The sequence below is a fragment of the Lytechinus variegatus genome, chromosome 2, assembly GCF_018143015.1.
Source record: "Lytechinus variegatus isolate NC3 chromosome 2, Lvar_3.0, whole genome shotgun sequence".
NCBI classification, from domain to species: domain Eukaryota; kingdom Metazoa; phylum Echinodermata; class Echinoidea; order Temnopleuroida; family Toxopneustidae; genus Lytechinus; species Lytechinus variegatus.
In genome coordinates this window covers 52,401,877-52,421,915 of record NC_054741.1, presented here as the reverse complement: position 1 = coordinate 52,421,915, position 20,039 = coordinate 52,401,877, and the positions used below count along the sequence as shown (strand labels likewise).

The window sequence follows — 20,039 nt, the reverse complement described above, 5'->3', positions numbered from 1 at the left end:
AAGTCACTCATAATGATTTATTTGATCTAAAATTAACAAATATGGTCATGGATAGGCCTAAATAAATATCCGATGACGAGATAGTCGCTCATCGAATGAATTCTAATCAAAATATCGATTATATCTATGTTGCTGAATCATAATTATTACATCACCACATGGACATTGTTGGGTAAACAAGTTGGGGACCTAGTAGCTTGTAATCGAATGGCGAGGGTTTCATCAGAATAATATTATTATGAAGAAAGGAACGAAAATATAAAGTAATTGATTGTGTGGATATGTATCTGGTAAACATTTTTATACTTTTTAAAATAATCATTGTTATGCACCATTAGGGAAATACTTGAACTTGATGGAAAATAAGGAAATAGTTAATGCAGTTTGGGGAATTTCAAAAGTTACAAAGCCATTAGATCATGTAATTTTGTTTTGAATATTTATTAGAAGTCATTCATCGTATCTTCTCATTCTGTTTTTTTTTATTCTACTAACTTCTTCGCCTCCTCCTACTCCGTGATGGTGTGGTACTTGATTACATCCTATTTAAAATTAGCTCATTAGTGATATTGTGAAAGCAAGGTGAAAATAAAACATTTCATATCTATAGGAAAGGTGACTGACGTCAATATTGGGTAAAATTGGAAAATGCTTGGTGGTTGGGTTAAAGGACACCCAATATTTTGTAAATTTTACGCAATGTTGGTTTGAAATACCCATTATGGGGTTTAAAAAAGCAGCAAACATGCATGTTCCCTTTCTAAACAATATTGGGTAAAATTTTACTCTAGTGTATTTATATTGCGCACATATCCAACTTATTAGGTGCTCAAGGCGCTCATATTACCCGGCTAAGCTAGGCGTTCATAGCGCACCGTGACAGCCTTTTAAGGAATTACTTCCTACCGGTACCCATTTACCTCACCTGGGTTGAGTGCAGCACATTGTGGATCAGTTTCTTGCTGAAGGAAATTACGCCATGGATGGGATTTTACTGTGTTTTTAAAATGTTAGAAAGAGATAAAAATTCTCAATTCAATGCAAATAAACATTCATTTTGTTCCATGTTTCTCAAAAAATCACTTTTCTTTACAAATTATGCAATATCATTTTTAATAGAAATATTAGTATATAACATATTTGTTAACAGAAGAAGGAGTAGTTTCCTGAAAGAAAAGCTTGTGACGGAATACGCCTGTATCCCGTCATCCTGTATCTCATCCGGTTTACTCTGTTTTCATCCAAACGATACTGAATAGATTCGTTAGGTGTTATCATTTCTGGGTTTTCTGATTGAGTCAAATTTAGATTTGTAAGCTTTCGCGAGGGTCGTGGAATGGACGAAACGCACCTATAACTTGATATTTTTTTAGTGATAATACATGCTTTCGATATTAGTCAGAATATATTCTTGTAATATGGAGTACAGTCCTTAAAACCAGATACTATTTGTCCAGGATTCCAAATCTAAATAACAGATTCAATAGCTGATTCAATTATAATTGAAACCATTTAGTTCAGACAGGAATGGCTAAAGTTTTATAAGCCAAGTGGTCTATTATTGCTTTATGAAGATATCTAACACTTCACAATTAAGGAAGAAGCCTTGATATTTGTAATTTTTCAGTTCATGAATTCCATTTTGTCCAATTTTGTCTACAAATTTGTCTACTTTCCAGCAGTCACCAGTTGTATAATGAAGTAATAATGGGAGGGAGGGGTGAAGAGTTTAAATACGTGCCTCAGTTCTACTTTTTCTATTCATTTATTTTGTTCATGTATTGCTCTCTCTCTCTCTCTTTTTTTTTGGGGGGGGGTGGGTAGGAGACACGAAAGGTAAAAAGCAAAAAAAAATATAGGCCTATTGACACGATCACCATTTAAACACTTTTTTCTAAATAAGTTTCAATGGAATATTTTCATTCATCTAAATCTTAATCTATTCAATGTTCTATTGTTTCCTATGAAATGATCACTTTTTAGATCTATAATTCTTTTATCTACATTATCAATCAATATGAAACCTACATTTACAAGCTATTCTTCTGTAAATGTCCTTCATATTTCATGTTTATGTATTTCTTTGTACAACTTCAATCACTCACTCACTCAATCAATCAATCAATCAATCACCCACCCACCCACCCACCCACTCACTCACTCACTCACTCGATCAATCAATCAATCAATCAATCAATCAATCAATCAATCAATTAAATCAATCAATCAATCGATCATTCAATCAATCAATCAATCAATTAATTAATCACCCACCCACCCACTCAATCAATCAATCAATCAAATCAATCAATCAATCAAAATTCACTCAACTACTACTGACTTTGAGAGCTACAGTGATGCTCACACACCCACTGCTTATCTTCTATATTAACAAGTAAAATAAACATAAACACAAAAGGCCCTCTAAACTGAACTGTACACAAAAATAAACAATAAATCATTTGATTTTTGCAGTGTAGTTTTGACTACAGTTCATTTATTTTCAAGGGTGATAAAATATATATGATGTAAGTGACATAAAACAAGGCACAAGTATATTTTTTAGACAAACAGCATAGAAGATCATTATAATTTTGCATGAATAAACTCTGCAAGCTGGCAGACAAAAGATTATTGCTATCCTATCAAGTATCAAATAACTGGTGATGAAATTAAATCCAATTATTGCATTGATGAAAATTGCTGCAAAGAATGTGATTGCACTGATGATAAAAAGGATACAACTTGTAAAATGGTAACATGACATGGTCAAAAATATTGCACAGCATAGAATAGAAGAAACAAATGGAAAATATTGCACTCTTGAAATGGAAATAAAAGATCTGTTCTTACATGGCACAACAAAGCTTCCCAACATTTGTAAACAAAATAAATCACTATATTGCTGGAATCAATTAACTCTTATTAACAGGGACAAACCTGTGACATAACAGTGGAATCACTAATATCACAGTAACACACACCAAAATGGAATAGAAACACACCATGTTAGAAGTTATTCATGTAATATTTCAAAACACCTGATTAACTTCACAAAGGTACTGTTTTCCATGTTCACTTTCCCTCTCAAACATTATATTGACAGATTGATATAGCAATTGGGTGGTCAGTTTCATAAATGCAAATAAATGATCCATGAACAATAGCCTTTATCAAAAGGCAAAGAGCAAAGGGCGCCAAGAGCATCTTTTTACGATGGACACCAGCAGATTACAAATGTCCATATTATCATTATGATCACTGATTATTTCCCACAGAAATCTCGATTCCATTGGCTCTTGAATAATGCTAACAATATCTATCATTGATAGCTACATGTAGGAACTTTGATCAGTTCTAAGCAAATACCAATTCCTTTATCATTTATATTGTTTACAAATAAAGTTTATATTATAGTGGAACTCTTCTTTGACTAACTTACTTTTACTGTGATTTACTTTTACAAAACTCATGTCCAGTGTGGTGTTTCGTGAAGCTCTTTGAAGTTAAACACAATTTTACAAAAGACAAGCGACCCTTACTTATAGGTGCTAATAACAAATTTCAATCATTTTATTTTGCATTAGCTAAACCGGAAAACCAATCTCTGTAGATTAAAATTCCCATTGTACTACAACAGGGAATATTTGAATGCAGCTCAATTAGCAGAAAGGTCACCAGAGGGCATAACTCTATGAACAGCATTATGAAAGAGCCCCAAGGGCTAGGTTATAGGGCAGTATTACATCAAATTCATCCCTCTTTGAGAGAAAAATCCTCATCATTCACAAGAAAGTCTATCATATATTTGGCAGACAAAGCAACACCCATTTACAGAATTAATGACCACTTGGGTACAGGAGGCAGAAATTTGACATCTGTCATTATATAACTGAAAAGGTTCATGTGTTTGGTTTGATGACGTGAGAAAACTTGATGAAGCTTGAAACTTCGCAAGTGAAAACTTACTGGTAAAATCTAATGATTGTGGAAAAAAAGTTTTCTCATGTCAAATTTGAAAAAAAAAAGCAATAAGTGCAAAGGAAATTTCAAAAGTCCTATATATGCACTTCAGATTTTTTTGAAAATCAAATTCCTTTTTATTTTTTGAGTTGTGTTAGATAGTAGCTCTTTTAGCAACAGTTCCCTATAAAGCCAAATATTTGGAATAAGCACATTAAATCAAACATACCTCTGAAATATTAGATAACATGATCGATTTAGGTTTTAGATATAGCTACAGCATTTCTCAAAAAAAAATATCAAACAACTTGGGATGAAATTAGCATGATCAAATTTGCTCCTTTGTAATGGCATTAAAGAAATAAATATATATATCTTAGATATAGTCCTTGATGGGTTATCTACTCTAAATAATAAATGCATGATAATCATCTCATTATCATCATCAATTAAATAGGTATGTACATGTATATTGATTTAAATAAAATAAGAATCGAGCATGACATATATTTCTGAAGAGTAATCAAGTATTTACAATATTCTTGATAGTACTATTAGCGAGTCAATATTGCGCTGAATACAGTCATCATACAGTACATAGGCAAGAGGTCCAAAATCACTGTACATCAACATCAAACCTCAACTAGGTTTACATAATGATTATTTTTATAGAGATATGAATTTCATCTTAATAATTTTTGAACAAATCATTTTGAAGATAATAAATAACATAAAACATATATACGTAAAGAGGCACTAAAATAAACTCTTTCCTGAAAAGGTGTCTGAAACTCATCAAGTGTTGATTATTATGAATCAAATAAATAACTTACAATCGATTTATGATTATTGTAATGAAGTTTTAATGAAGAAAACAGTATGATTTAGTATTTCATTTAACGATTGGTCCTGTTCCTCAAAGGCACTAGTAACAAAATTGTCAATCGTGTGATATATTGTTTGAAAGCTAGGACAAGACTGAGAGAATAATTCAAGATAAGATATATCCATTTGGTTTCAAAGGTGAGAAGACCACCAACTAGGTGGAGACGAAGGATATCATAGTCTCTTCTTCCTTACTATCATCAAAGCCATTTCTTGATAACGTCACATATAAGGAGTGCTTACTGGAAGGTGATTTGCTTCCCGATGACTTGCTACCAAGCGATTTACTCCTCGGTCTCTTGCTCCCTCTACGGCTCGACTGTGACCGCAGAAGAGGTAGTCCATCAAATTTTCCACTGTCAATACAGCTGAACAGAGACCATGAGTTCTGCTTGGATTCCGTGTAAATATTGTCCTCTGTCGCAGCCTTCTTCAGGAGTTTATTGAAGGTACCCCCTGAGGGTAACCTATGGAGAAAGTGGTGTTCTAAGGTAGCAGAGGTCCTAGAGCGCCCTCTATGAATTACTGGTGGAGGTTCCTCTACGGCCACAAGGCAGGAGTCCTGTGACGTGGACGGGGTGCTTGTGTTGGACATGGATGTTGATGGGGCACTTGCGGTGGAGCTGATAATCGAGATACAGTTTCTTTCAGTTTCAGAGTCGTGTCTCAGTCGCCGTGACCCGCTTGGGGCAAGCTCAAAGCTGCATCGGTTGAAGCTCTGTTTGTTCCTTGATCTGCGTTTGGAGGCACGGAAAATGTGGCCAACGCTTGCCAGGTGACCCGTGAGGAACTCTTCCTCGTGTATGCGGCTGAATTCGCGTCCCATCTGCATTTCAGTGCTGCTATTGCTCCTAGTGCTGTGTTTGGGGATGGGGTGTTTGGGGCGGACAGGTGATAGGGGTAGTCCCGTGTTGTGGATCTCTTCAGGAGGGATGCTGCCTAAAGGGACACCAAGACACGGGGTGATAAGGTGTGGCCTTTGACAGAGGATGTCTGTTACATCTTTGGCTGTTGGTCGATGCTGCGGTTGGATGGCCCAGCACTGCATCATCAAGGCTCCTCTGCAAAATAAAAAAAGAAAGAAGTATTTTATTATTTCGTATAACTGTATATATATAGTATTTTATATAACTGCATATACATAGTATTTTAGTATTTTATATAACTGCATTATATCACTAAAAAAGTATTTTATATAACTGCAAATCATTTTTTATAATGTTAAAGTCTAGAGTGGGTAAAATAATCCAGCCAAATGATCACAGCCATGGCATTTAAAGTTTAAAACACAAAAACAATGCATTATTCAATATCAAAGGAATCAACCATTTTTTATTCCTGGGTAAACAATTAGAAATCAAACCTAACCTTATGAAATAATAAAAATGGTACACTAGAGATTGCACAGAATGACTTGGAAAGAAATTCAGGTGGTTTCATGAAAAGATTAAAAACAGTAAAATATTCTTCATCAAAAGAATGAAAGAGAAAGCTGTTTATTCAAATGAAAAAAAAGTAAGAAAAAAAGAAGACAATATGTTGCCTCACAATTTTCTCTTTTTTTATTGCATAATTTACATGCTTGTATGCAGAAGATGTTCTGATTATGTCGTAATTGTTTTTTTATATCTTGATTTTTTTATTAAAATCGCCCATCAGGAAAATACCGAAGCCCAAACTACTCACAGTGCAGGGCTGCACCCCTCAGGAGGTCGGAGGGAGTTTCTGTTCCTGATGTAATCTAGCACCTCAGCATTGGATAGCTCTTGGTATGGGAAACTACCAAAGGTCACGACCTCGTAGATGACCACGCCTAATGACCATACATCACTCATGGTGGTAAAGATGCCTTCTGTCAAGGACTCTGGAGCCATCCATCGTACTGGCAGTTTGCCTAGAGAGGGCAGTATACAGTTTAGAGATAAGTGTAAATATTGATTTCAAACTAGATTAGGTGTTTTTCTCTAAGCCTTCGCTCCCTCGCCGCTGGCGCCCCCCTTATTTCAAAATCCTGGATCCGCCCCTGAGTAAGTAAATAAAAATGACGGCATGTTTTGCAGAAACCGAGCTCAGCGCTGCGCATGCATCCCGTCGTGTGTGGCCCCCTACTGGGACTGTATATGCCGGGCTCTTGCGTTATCTTCGGACCGACGTCAAGAAACAGGTGTTTTGAAACTTCAATTGCTTGCTTGGGGCATGTTAGGGTTTGTCGTATTTGGAGAAGAGAATTGATGAGAAGGGAAACCAGGGTATAGTGATCTCAAATGGAAGTTTTTCGTCATGATTAACATCTATGCGCTCCCAAAATAGTTTGGATATTACTACATTAGCTTTAGCCTGCTAAGCCTTTTAAAGTGCACAAGCAATTCAAGGAAAAATTTTCTAGTGTTTGTGTTTATAAGTTGATATATAAATATTACAAATTAAGGAATGATAACTATGATTACTTGGTATTTGCCATGAATCAAACCAATCAAATTCAAAATTATTTATTGCATTATGAAGAGCCTTACAAAAATAAAACCCTTGCAAAATAAGTGTGTTGTTATGCTTAATGGCAAACAGACAACAAGTGGAATGCCTCTGGCCGTCTCACCTGCACCACGGGGTTCAATATAGCAGCAGTGCTGACTTTGAATACTACTCTAACTCGCACAAGATGTTCAGTGATACATGGTTACTCTTATGTCCACTTTTTATGAACTAGACCAATAAACTTACAGAGATATGATGGTTATTCAACAAAAAAACCCAACATGGCCAAAGTTCATTGACCTTACATGACCTGTGACCTTGATCATGTGACCTGAAACTCGCACAGGATGTTCAGTGATACTTGATTACTCTTATGTACAAGTTTCATGAATCAGATCCATAAACTTTCAAAGTTATGATGGTAATTCAACAGATACACCCAGTTCGGCCAAAGTTCATTGACCTTTGACCTTGGTCATGTGACCTGAAATGCGCACAGGATGTTCAGAGATACTTGATTACTATAATATCCAAGTTTAATGAACTAGACCAATAAACTTTCAAAGTTATGATGGTAATTCAACAGATAAAAAAAACCCAAATTCGGCCAAAGTTCATTGACCCTAAATGACCTTTGACCTTAATCATGAGACCTGAAACTTGCACAAAATGTTCGGTGATGCTTGATTACTATTATGTCCAAGTTTCATGAGTCAGATCCATAAACTTTCAAAGTTATGATGGGAATTCAACAGATATCCGCAATTCGACCAAAGTTCATTGACCCTAAATGACCTTTGACCTTGGTCATGTGACGTGAAACTCGTGCAGGATGTTCAGTGATACTTGATTAACCTTATGTCCAAGTTTCATGAACTAGGTCCATATATTTTCTAAGTTATGATGACATTTCAAAAACTTAACCTCAGGTTAAGATTTCGATGTTGATCCCTCCAACATGGTCTAAGTTCATTGACCCTAAATGACCTTTGACCTTGGTCATGTGACATGAAACTCTAATAGGATGTTCAGTAATACTTGATTAACCTTATGGCCAAGTTTTATTAACTAGGTCCATATACTTTCTAAGTTATGACGTCATTTCAAAAACTTAACCTCAGGTTAAGATTTGATGTTGACGCCGCCGCCGCCGCCGCCGTCGCCACCGTCGGAAAAGCGGCGCCTATAGTCTCACTCTGCTTCGCAGGTGAGACAAAAATTATCACTAAGGACAAGGACTTACTTCTTTTGCCTAGTCTATAGTAGTCCGAGTCATACAGCGCCCGTGTCATGCCAAAATCCCCAATCTTGACAGTATAGGATGCATCCACCAGGCAGTTTCTGCATGCTAGATCCCTAGATAAAATAAATATGAAGACTAATGAATGAAAAACATTGAATATCAAATTGATTCATGTGGATGGCCCTTAACAAAAGTGGTTAAAATTGTACCTTTTTCTAGTGTATAATCAAGAGTATATGAAAGTCACAGACAAAATCAAAGACATAAACTATCTCAAAAGCAACAAATGATCAAGATTCTCTAAACACCATGAATGACAGTCTGGGGAGAGCAGGTGCATAGTTGTACTTCCACACACAGAGACCAGTTCTAAATGAAGAATTTGAATGGGACGGTGTATGCTAATGAATAGGAATTTTCCATAACAGACATCCTGATATATGAATGATAACTCAAAGCTCAGGCCAATCATGTTTAATCTGAAAGCTTGTAAATTAAGGGAACTGGTATCCTGATTTTATTTAAATCCTGAGAAAAAAAAATTGCTAATGTTCATAAAAGTTATCATTAGGAATTAATAATGGCTTTAATTCAAAGTCACAGATTCAATCAAACTCAAAATTAGTATTATCAGATTTGAATAAAACATTATTTAGTTCTAAATGATAAAAAGTACAGGATGTAGTGTAACTGTGTTGGAAATGATGATGAAGAGAATGATGGTGATGATGATGATGTGGAGGATGATGATGATGAGAATGATGATGATGATAAGGATGATGCGGATGATGATGAGGATAATGATGATGATGATGATGAGGATGATAATGATGGTGAGGATGATGATGAGGAGGATGATGATGATAATGATGATGATAATAATGATGATGATGGTGAGGATGATGATGATGATGGTGATGAAGAGAATGATGATGGTGATGATGATGTGGAAGATGATGATAGTGAGGATGATGATGATGATGAGGATGATGATGATGATATTGATGATGATAATGAGGATAATGAAGAGGGTTATGATGATGATGATATTGATGATGATAATGAGGATGATGAAGAGGGTTATGATGATGATGATAATGAGGATGATGATAAGAATGATGAGGGTGATGAGGATGATGATGATGATGACGAGGATGATAATGATGATGGCGAGGATGATGAGGATGATGATGATGAGGATGATGATGATCATGATGAGGATGATAATGATGACGATAAATATGATGGTGAGGATGATGCCGGTGAGGATGATGATGACGATGATGATGATGATGATGATGCTGATGATGGAGATAATATCAATGACAATGATGGATACTATGATGATGATGATTGACATTGATGACAGTGGCTATATTGATGAGGATAAAGAGAATTTCCTAGACTAATATATATTTTTCATCTCACTCCAAACACTCACCTATGCACATAGTTGATACTGGCTAAATAGCTCAGACCAGAAGCTATGTCTAACACCATAGAAGTGAGTTGACTTGGACCCATCACATGTTGGTTTCTTGCGTATCCATTCTCACCAACAAGATGGCGACGCCCAAGCAGGAAGGTTTTTAAGTCACCTAAAACCAGGGCAATCAAAACAAAGTCAATGTAGATACAACTTCTGTCTTCCACCCACTAAATGAGACTGCATATTTGATATAAAAATAAGTCAGGACAAGAAATCTTGGAACCAGCGGGATTTGAACCTCTCATCTACTGATCGCAGGTCAGCGACTCAACCATCAGGCCATCACTGGTCCGTGGTACATTTATGATGACAGTTATAGCTCAATACCTCTGATTTTGCATTCTTGGCTAACCATGAATAATGGATTCAAATGCTAAAGGCTTCTTGGGGAAGTGAAATAATGTATATACAATTTCTAGCTTGCACCCAGTAAATAAGATCGCATATCACATATATGAAAATTACCATAATACATATACAATAATTGTAAACATGTTTCTATATGCGGGAAATGTATAAGAAAGTGAATTATATAATTCCTGATAAAGGTTTAAAGTCTTCTTTTTTTACCATAAAGCATGAATTCCATGACTGCATACATAGGTTCTCCTCTGGTACAAACGCCAAGAAGATTGACAATATTCCTGTGATTGAATCTCTTCATTACCTCAGCCTCACTCAGAAAATCAAGCTGAAAAAAGAAAAAGAAATTACAGAAACAACACAATATCATAATCAAAAAATAAAAAACAAGTTCTGCTCAAATAGTAAGTATATGTGGAAGAAATGCATACAAGAGATTTGGAAATATTCATGACAATGCACTCTTAAGATTAGGAAAGTGCTGTGGAATCTTGGAATTATCAAAATACTAAGAAATTAATTTTATATTGCTGTGAGAAACAATCACAAACAATACATACATAGCATATCAATAGATCTGTTGTCGTCTGCTCAAAATGGTTGTGTCCAAAATCAAAACTTATTAAAAAAACCAAAGCCAAAAACATCACGAACAACTGGCAACTTATCCTAAAGTATCATACATGCTAGGCATACATTTATCTAGATGGTATATATATATATTGTGACAGGGTCTTTCTATTTTCATATTAATTTCTAATGGTATTTTCATCTGTCATTTGAAACTTTTACAAACCTTTTCCATCAAACATCATAAGAGCGTTTCGACGTGGATAGCTTACTCAACATCATAAGAGTATTTCGACAGGGATAGCTTACTCAGACTTTGGGTTTTGAATACCAAACGTAGCAACGAATGATCTTTAACAGCATTAATTTCAGTTAAACTTGCGAAAAGGTCATTCCCTCTTACCTTTTCCTCAACTGATGCACCAAGTTTCAGAGTCTTAACAGCGACTGCTGCCCATTTATTATCATCCAGCAACGCTTCGCCCCCATACACCGTACCAAACGCTCCTTCGCCAAGCTTCCGATTCAGTACGACATTCTCTCTCGGCATCTCCCATTCGTCTAGAGTGATTAGGGCGCCCTCTCCCAGCCCCATCAAGGTGAGTTGCTTGATGTGCTGTTCAGTACGTTTCACTTTCCTGTCGTATCTGGTTCATATGGAGAGAGTCAGAATACAAATTTTGAATTTTATTAAAATTTTCTAGTGAAAGTCAGATAAAGTAATAGTCAGGGACGCCGCTTAGAAGTCATAGTCTGAAAATCATCCAGAATGACAGGCCCGGCGAGAGTCCAAATATCTCGTCAAGTTGACATATAACTTTTTAGAAGTCAACTTGTCAAGATGAAATATCTCGCCATACTGACATAACTTTTTATAAGTCAACTTGGCGAGATAAAGTATCTCGCCATGTTGACATAATAACCTTAACATGTCGACATGGCAAGATAAAGTATCTCGCCAAGTCGTCAAGTCGATGGCACTTTAAAGGCTCTGTATATATTTCTTCAAGCAAATTCTGATTTAATTGCTCAACATTTTCAATTGTTCCTTTTTTCTTTTCAATCTAATCAATAGAATGCACTTGACTCAATTTCCATTAATGTGGATTTTGCCTTTCCAAATACCAGCGTTTTGATTGGGATTTATACCTTCTTTTGATGAAGACTGCTAAGATGATTGTTGATACCAGTATGACCAGGAGGAGGATGGTGTTCATGAGTGCTATAGCTGTACGGCAATCAGATCCTAGAGCACGCCTTAATCCTTCTACCATACAGGTTGGACCTAACATGTTGTAAGAAAAAGTTATTTCAAAATCAATGTAAAAATAGAATTAGAATTGGTCGCTTAAAGGCATGTATTACAGGTCAATGCATCAACACATGTAAGGTGAAACACAAAGTAAAATGTGATGAATTAAATTTATTCATTCCAGTTTAGCTTTTTGGAGCTGCAAGAGGAATTATTGTATCAAGTATTGTTTGGTCTTATTTTCAAGAATGAATTTTTCTCTCTTTTCACTATTCAGATTTTTCATTCAGTATTTTCTGAGGCTCCTATAAGTAATCTTTGAGTCTTAAGTTTCATCTGGGTCTTCTTTTAGTATTATCTCTCCTAGTCTCAAGAGTCTTTGAGGCTTCTTTAAAGTCATCTTTGTAGTCACCTTTGGGTTTCCACTTAATCTTCGCTAAGTTTTTTGAGTCTCCTTCTAGTCTCAAATTTGTAGCAACTTCGGGTTATCACTTCCTTTTTGTTAAGGTTCTTTGAGTCTCCTGTGAATGCTCTTTAAGGCTCCTTTCCTTCTTTGAACTTTCAGTTATTTGAGTCTTTTTGGACTGTCCTTGAGTTTCCCATCCCTACTTCAGTTCTCAGCATCTTCTTAGGTTTCTTTGGAGTTCCTCTCGAGTCTTCTTCAAGTATAAATTTGTTTAAGACCGCTTTTAAGTTTCTTAGAGTACTTCTTTAAGTTCTCTAAGAGTCTCCTCATAGATTTTTTTGCAAGTTTCTTTGAGTAATCTTTCAAATTTTCTTTGATTTCTTTGAACTACTTACCATTAGCCCCATCCGTTGGCTGATAACCAGAAGCCCACACGATACCTGATGTATTGAGAGATAAAGAGCCCTGGTCCTTAGTGTCCATATCAGGAATGTATGTACCAATTATCTACAGAAAGACAAACATGAGTAAAATATTAGAAATTGAAGTCTTCTTTGAGCCTCCACTGAATCATCTTTTTTCCACCACTGAGTTGTCAACAAAATTAGTCGAGTCTGTTGTCTCAAGCCCTTTCTGCCTGTCCTTACAAGAACATACAGAGTGAGTCAGCAAAAATGTCCTATCAGTTTAAAGTTGTCTTGTCTGAAGAATGAATATGTAAATCATTAATTTTATAAAGTATACTCAGATGAGTGATTCTCCAAGCATATTTTGGTAACATTTTCAAGTGGATCTCCAGAAGTTGCGTCAAGTTGCTAGGGGAAGAACGAAACAAATTGTGAAAAAGGTTGCAACTTGTTGCGCGCAGAAAGACATCTAAACATCCTTTCAAACACAGACACACCCTCTTCCACACCCACACACACGGATGTACTAGTGCTCTTACACAGTAAACTAATAAAAATGGGTATAACTACCCCATGAAAGGGTACAAATGTAAATGTAAAAAATACAAAGAGATAGAATGATTATAAAGGACTCCTTTTTTGATTTCCCTTTGCTTTGGGGAGTTGAACATCAACCAAAAAGAAGACTATGGCGTATGAAGTCTGAAGGAGTGTTATTCCGAAGAAATACTGATGTTCCAAAGACTTGGAAGGTTTAACTAAACTGGGGCGATCTGAAGTAGCTGATACATTTTACAACATAGAGACAAATGGAGGATAAATTTTGAAAGTATTAAAAGGAAAGACAGGAATGAAAATACAAGAATGAAAGAATCAGTAAGCGAATGAGGATATGATTACATAAAGAATAGAGGGCATACATGTAGGAAGAAAAGAGATGGGTAACAAAGAGGACCAAAAAAATGAGACATGAACAGACAAAAAAGCTTGAGAAAAGGAAACAGAAAATATGACCCTAAGTCTGCATATTTTTACCCTGTTCAAAAAAAATCATGCATCATTCTTGATAACGATCTCTACAACAACGAAAAGTGGAGCAACAGCAACAACTCATGGTCAAAGTCAGGAAGTACCTGAAATATGCAAACTTGTAGTAAGAGGAAGACCTAGATAAATATGGTCTGACTGAGAAATATCCTTTCAATCAGTGACCACCCACCCCAGACACTCCCTGATTCAGACAACCAACATTTTGAAATCCTACTTCCTCTCATTTTGCGAAGCAGACAGCTAATTGTTGGTGGCATTCTGGCGGTTATTTGATATTGACTGGAATTGCGACAGGAAAAGAGAAAAGAAAGGTATTTGATCAGATAAAGACAGCGGAAATGCACATTTTATTGTTTAAATGATGGTTTCGAGTGTTATTGGTGATTTACTTATGGACGATATTCAGACCATGTGTTGTTCTTAGTCAACATTAACAATGACTTGACTCAACATAGGTCTCAACTCTCAGTGAGTCAGATAATACCCTTGAAAATACCACCATGAGTGAAATACATCAGGGAGGTACTTCCAAAGTATCAACCTCATCCATAAAAAAAATGCTTTACAGCGATGTGCCAACCAAACAGGCTGCTTTTTCATGAGAAAAAATATATAAATGGGTCCCTTTTTAAACACCACCTGCCTTCTCTACATGACCCCCTCCCCAAAAATTGTAGGTTACACCATGCTTATGAGGCTTATGAGCACATGGTGCAAAAAGGGCAGTGGCTTATCCGGACAATGCTCTCCTCGACCTAGGCTACCAAAGCTTGATCTTTAGTTGTAAATTCCACAAAGAAAAATCTGCACTAGTAATTAGTAAGAACCACTGTATCAGGAGACTCTTGCATAGATACCAACTTTCTCATGTCATGTATTGTAATTTGGGGAATATCCCGTTTCTTACTCGTTAGAAATATATTTGTTTCTTGGCGCATCATCAGCATTAATCCTCATGAAATACCACAATCTAGCACGCATCATGCAGGCTTGATGTCACGGCATTCTTTGGAGAATATCAGGTTTTCTGGCTCGATGATGGCATGACATTCGACTCTTGGGATTTGGGTATTTGAAACAGAAGAGATGAGTAAGTTTGACTCACCTGTCAATCAAAATAATGTAGAATTTATCAGGTGATGATGATAATATTGCATGTTCAGTATGAAAGCACATACGTAAGAAAAGTACTTGGGTACTTGTTTGCAGGAACAAAACCTAATCTTATCTCTTATCTCTGAGTTTGAGGAATCTAGAGCTGGTTAACAAGTCCCAATCAGGGCCTTCATGCTGCAAATTCAGATTAGTTTTTCTAAACTGGAACAGTTTTTGCTGTAAAATACTGGGAATAGTCTTACCAAAGATACAAGGTCAAATACTGTCCCAGTCTTCTACCATTACCATAACATGTTTTCCTTCAGAATTAATTACTATGAAATTATGAGTAGTCCGGTTTAAATAAATGCTTCTCTAATAGTTACAATCTGATGCAAAGGTTCAAGTCCTACATGTCGATAACATCTTTTGGAAAGTGACAAAATGATCTTAAAAAACTTGGCCTTGCACCACCTACACCCATCCCCTTCATCTCAGTAGTAAAAATCAGACTGCAGATATTTACTATTCAACGTGGACACATTTGATCAACTTGAATTGGCACAGAAGGCTGGAATAAAACTTCTATATCTATAAATGTGAACTTGCTTCAAAAACATTTCTCAAATATTGATTGGCACAGACTAGGTCTAAGTGAAATATTCAATATCCATACATGCGAACTTGCCTCATGAACATTCATTTGCACAGCCTCAGCTTGAATGAAACATTCTGATGTCCATAAATGTGAACACACCTGTGCAACATCGATTGGTACAGACAGGCTTGAAAGAAACGTTATATCCATAAATGTGAACCCACATCAACTTTCAATGGCACACATGTGATGCATGACATGGGCATGCCCCGTCCATTAATGTGAACATGTACCTCAGAGGCAGACAAAGTGACACATGACAGGTTAACTCCCTTTGACATCCTTGAATGTGAACCCACCCCATCAAAATCTTAGGCATCATCCACACATTCTTTGAATTATGTTGTCACTGGCTACATCCCTGTCTTTATTTAGAAGGCATTGGCCCGTAGCTTCCAGCATCCTTCCTTCTTAACCCTCACGAGACCAGCGCTTTACTAGCGCAGGTTAGGCTGACGTTACCATCTTGGCAGGGCTGATGTCAGAAGCGTTAAGCATCGCTTGGATAGGGGAAGGTGATCGCATCAGATAATGTTGGGGTTGATCATTTTGAGAGAGATTGGAGTGGATTATGCTTGTTTCTCTTTGACCTTCACCGACTGAGCAAAAAGAAGTGTGTGGGAAGACGCTCTTTTAACACATCATCAAATCTTTCTCTTCCAAATCTTTGTTTTGTAGGAGAAATTATTTTTTACGATATATTTTAAATGAATTACTAGATACCAAGCCCTCTAATCATCGTGAATTTCAAACATGACATAATTTGTTTGCAGCACCATTTCAAGAAAAATAACAATGTGGAAACATGCCATTTCCTTTTAAGATGCCTATTTCCTACATCTATTGACAACTCTCCACACTTTTCAGATGCAGTTCAAGAAACTATAGCAATCTTGCACTGCAGCAAAAGATTTATCTCTAAATGACTGAACGCCATGATTGTCCCCCCCCCTAAAAATTTGAAATAATACTCTCAAGTCTTCAGAAAGAGCAAGAAAATTTTATAACTCTCCTCTGAAGTCTCGCGCCCGGGGGGCCACTTCCATTCACGAGTGGATACCATGCGCGACCACGGGTCTCGAAAAGCACCCTAAACACGTAATTTCCATATTCTGAAAATGCACCCCTTAACAAGTATTGGCGTGTGAAACCCTACCCTTAACAAGTATTGGAAACAAAACGATACTCTTGGCAAATATTCCCTGAAATGAACCCCTAAACAAGTAAAGGAATGTTTTATTGTTACGGGTCCTTCGGTCTTTGGCTTTACCTTATTTGGTTTAGTGGCGACCCCACCTTCTACACCTCGCGCAAATCGGACTCTAAACACAAAGTTTTGGGGCAAAAAGGACATCCTTTATAAAACATATTAATTTTGTTTTATCATCCCCGCAAATTTGACCCTTAACACGTAATTTTCCTAGCGAAATAGATACCCTTTTTTCATTATTTTTGTGTTTTTGACACCCTTATCACGTTACGTACGTAACGTGCCCTATCGTGAAAAAGACATCCTTTTTACATGTTTTTTTTTGTCGTGCATGGTATCCACTCGCCAATGTAAGTGGCCCCCCCGGGGTCTCGTGCAACCTTGGAGACAAAATTCATCAAGACGTACCAGTGAAGTATCACAGAACCACACCTGCTGATAATGATGATTTTTTTTTGTGTGTGTGTGTGATTCATGCTCCTATACAACAGAGGACATCTTCAGTCTTGAAATTCATTAAACAGGGTGATTATTTCTCATACTAACAAGATATGGTAAAGAGTTTCTGCATGGTCATACAATTAACAACAAAGATCAGATGGCTGAAGGGTAGGGCAGGGAAGCCAGTACCTTTCAGGTGAAAGATAAATGTATGGAATTTTCACATGGCCACTGAATGTATTACTCCATAGGGAGTGGAAGATGCGCATATGTGTATGGGAATGTCTGATTCAATTAAATGACTGGGGTACTAATCTGTCAGTGCTTTAATAGATATGTACAGCGTGTGTGTTAGACTAAATAACATGAATAGTTACTTTGAATATTATCATTACTGTTATTAATTTTTTTGTAATTTCTCACCGCAAAACCCTGAATGGTTTGACCTTTGCTTGTTAATGGTCAAGAAAATGTCAAAAACATGATGCCTGGCCAAAAAAGTGACTCTGTTTCTCATCCCTGATTAAGACCAGATAATGTTCTCTTCAATTTCCATTTTTTTTTCTTGTCAGGTAGTTGAAATCATAATGAATTATCCTGAAATTACAATTTCCTACATCTAACCATGCACGAGAGACTGTTCGTCTTCTTTCTCTTCTTGATGTTTAAGATTTGACCAACACACATTGACAATATCTTAGCACTTTGTAGGTCACTGTATTCAAAAGGGTTTGACAATGGAACCTTTTAACAGACTACCATTTACCCCCCCCCCAAAAAAAAAAAAAGTTCTTAACCTATTTAGTCAAAATTAAAACACTTTTTTTCATCGATTGATTTTTGATGAAAATGAAAATGTGATTGTTTAATGGATTCAGTGCCTTCTCCTCCAAAGAGATCTTTAATGATCTTTTTGAAATTTTCAATCACATCTGTAAAACAACATGCCTTTTGTGAAATACTCTATTTCTGAATTTGACATAGGGCTGGTGTATGTTCATTTCGATTTCATCTTTGAGTCATCAAGGAGTTTGCCATGAATAAAAATATTATTCTCCATTTTGATAATATCAAAAGAAAATGTTGTTTGGTTAAAATTTCCCCACAGGTAAATCATAAACTAAACCAAAAACATTTGGTTGGAGATATTTAGTGAATAACTATTTAAATTTGGTATGTAGGCAAGACAGTTATTTCATGTTGATACATATATATCTGCATGTGTATATTGATACCAAAAACACTAAGAAAAAGAACTAAGGATTTAAAATCTTTGAAAAAATCTTGTATAATATATAAAATTCAAATCAGATATACTGTATAATATATTTGATTCTGTCATAAAGGTATCTCATAAACTCTGTATCAGAAATCAATAAAAGCTAAAAATAAATATCTAAAATCTAAATCTTCATCACATTTTATCTTTCTTATAGTAAACTCTGGACAACAACTTGTATATTATTTTTTCTTTCTTTTCTGCTCAACTTACATACATAATTAAATGAAGCACATGCTTACTTTTATCTTAAAGGAGAATGAAACCATTGGAACAAGATAGCTTGTGTGAAAACAGAAAAATCAAAGAAACAGATCAACAAAAGTTTGAGAAAAATCGGACAAATAATGAGAAAGTTATGAGCATCTGAATATTGCAGTCACTAATGCTATGGAGATAGCAAATTGGCAATGCGACAAAGATGTATGATGTCACTTGTGAACAACTCTCCCCATTACTTTAGTATATATTTCACTTGAATTGGCTCTTTTATGACATCTATCCATAGATCATGTGTTATTTCTACATGAGGGCATGTAATACATATTTTTTAAGAATACATATGGATAAAGAGTTTGTATCATCATAAGAAAAAGCAAAAAGAGACATTTTGAGGGTATTTTATAGTCCACCAAAGGGAAAGTTGTTCATCAGTGACATCACACATCCTTGTCGCATTGCCAATAGGAGGATCTCCATAGCATTAGTGATTGCAATATTCAAATGCTCATAACTTTCTCATTATTTGTCCGATTTTTCTCAAACTTTCTTTATTCTTATTCTTTGATTTTTCTGTTTCTAGACAAGCCTATTTGTTCCAAAGTTTTCATTCCCCATTAATAGGACCCAACTGGACAAAAGTATAACAAGCTATTCTGGGAAAACTTATAAACTTTTTCGAGGTTTTTAAGTTTCTATCGACAATTGTTTAGTCATTGTTTCTGAGTAAACTTTTATTCCAGCATATAGAATGACACTGCACTTTTCAATCAGGCGTCACTTTTCTTGATCATGATCATGAACATTTGTTTGTCCCATCAGGTACGGTGTTATCTTTGTGAGATATCACAGCTAGTGTACTTTTCTTGGGAGTGGTTTGGATCATGGATAGGACAGCCTCAGGTGAGAAGTGCTTGAAGATATTCCCAGAGCTCTCAGCGCCACCGTGGCTGAGGGAATACCATGGTTGCTGCAGAGACGGAGAGAAGGAGGTCGGGACGGGGTTGGGGGGGATTACCCAAACATCAGGCATC

The 20,039-nt window shown here is 36.1% G+C and overlaps 1 protein-coding gene across 1 annotated transcript in view; it reads right to left on the bottom strand.

Moving 5' to 3' along the window:
- Positions 1-4,029: 4,029 nt before the first annotated feature.
- LOC121406856 overlaps positions 4,030-20,039 on the bottom strand; it is a 109,351-nt gene continuing 93,341 nt past the window's right edge. Inside the window, exons 13-20 of the mRNA XM_041597728.1 lie at positions 13,042-13,153; positions 12,138-12,273; positions 11,392-11,635; positions 10,626-10,746; positions 10,008-10,164; positions 8,567-8,679; positions 6,535-6,742; positions 4,030-5,909 (exon numbers count right to left, since the gene is read on the bottom strand). Coding sequence (XP_041453662.1) covers positions 5,003-5,909; positions 6,535-6,742; positions 8,567-8,679; positions 10,008-10,164; positions 10,626-10,746; positions 11,392-11,635; positions 12,138-12,273; positions 13,042-13,153 — 1,998 coding nt within the window. The 3' untranslated portion in view covers positions 4,030-5,002. The remainder of the gene's footprint in view (positions 5,910-6,534; positions 6,743-8,566; positions 8,680-10,007; positions 10,165-10,625; positions 10,747-11,391; positions 11,636-12,137; positions 12,274-13,041; positions 13,154-20,039) is intronic.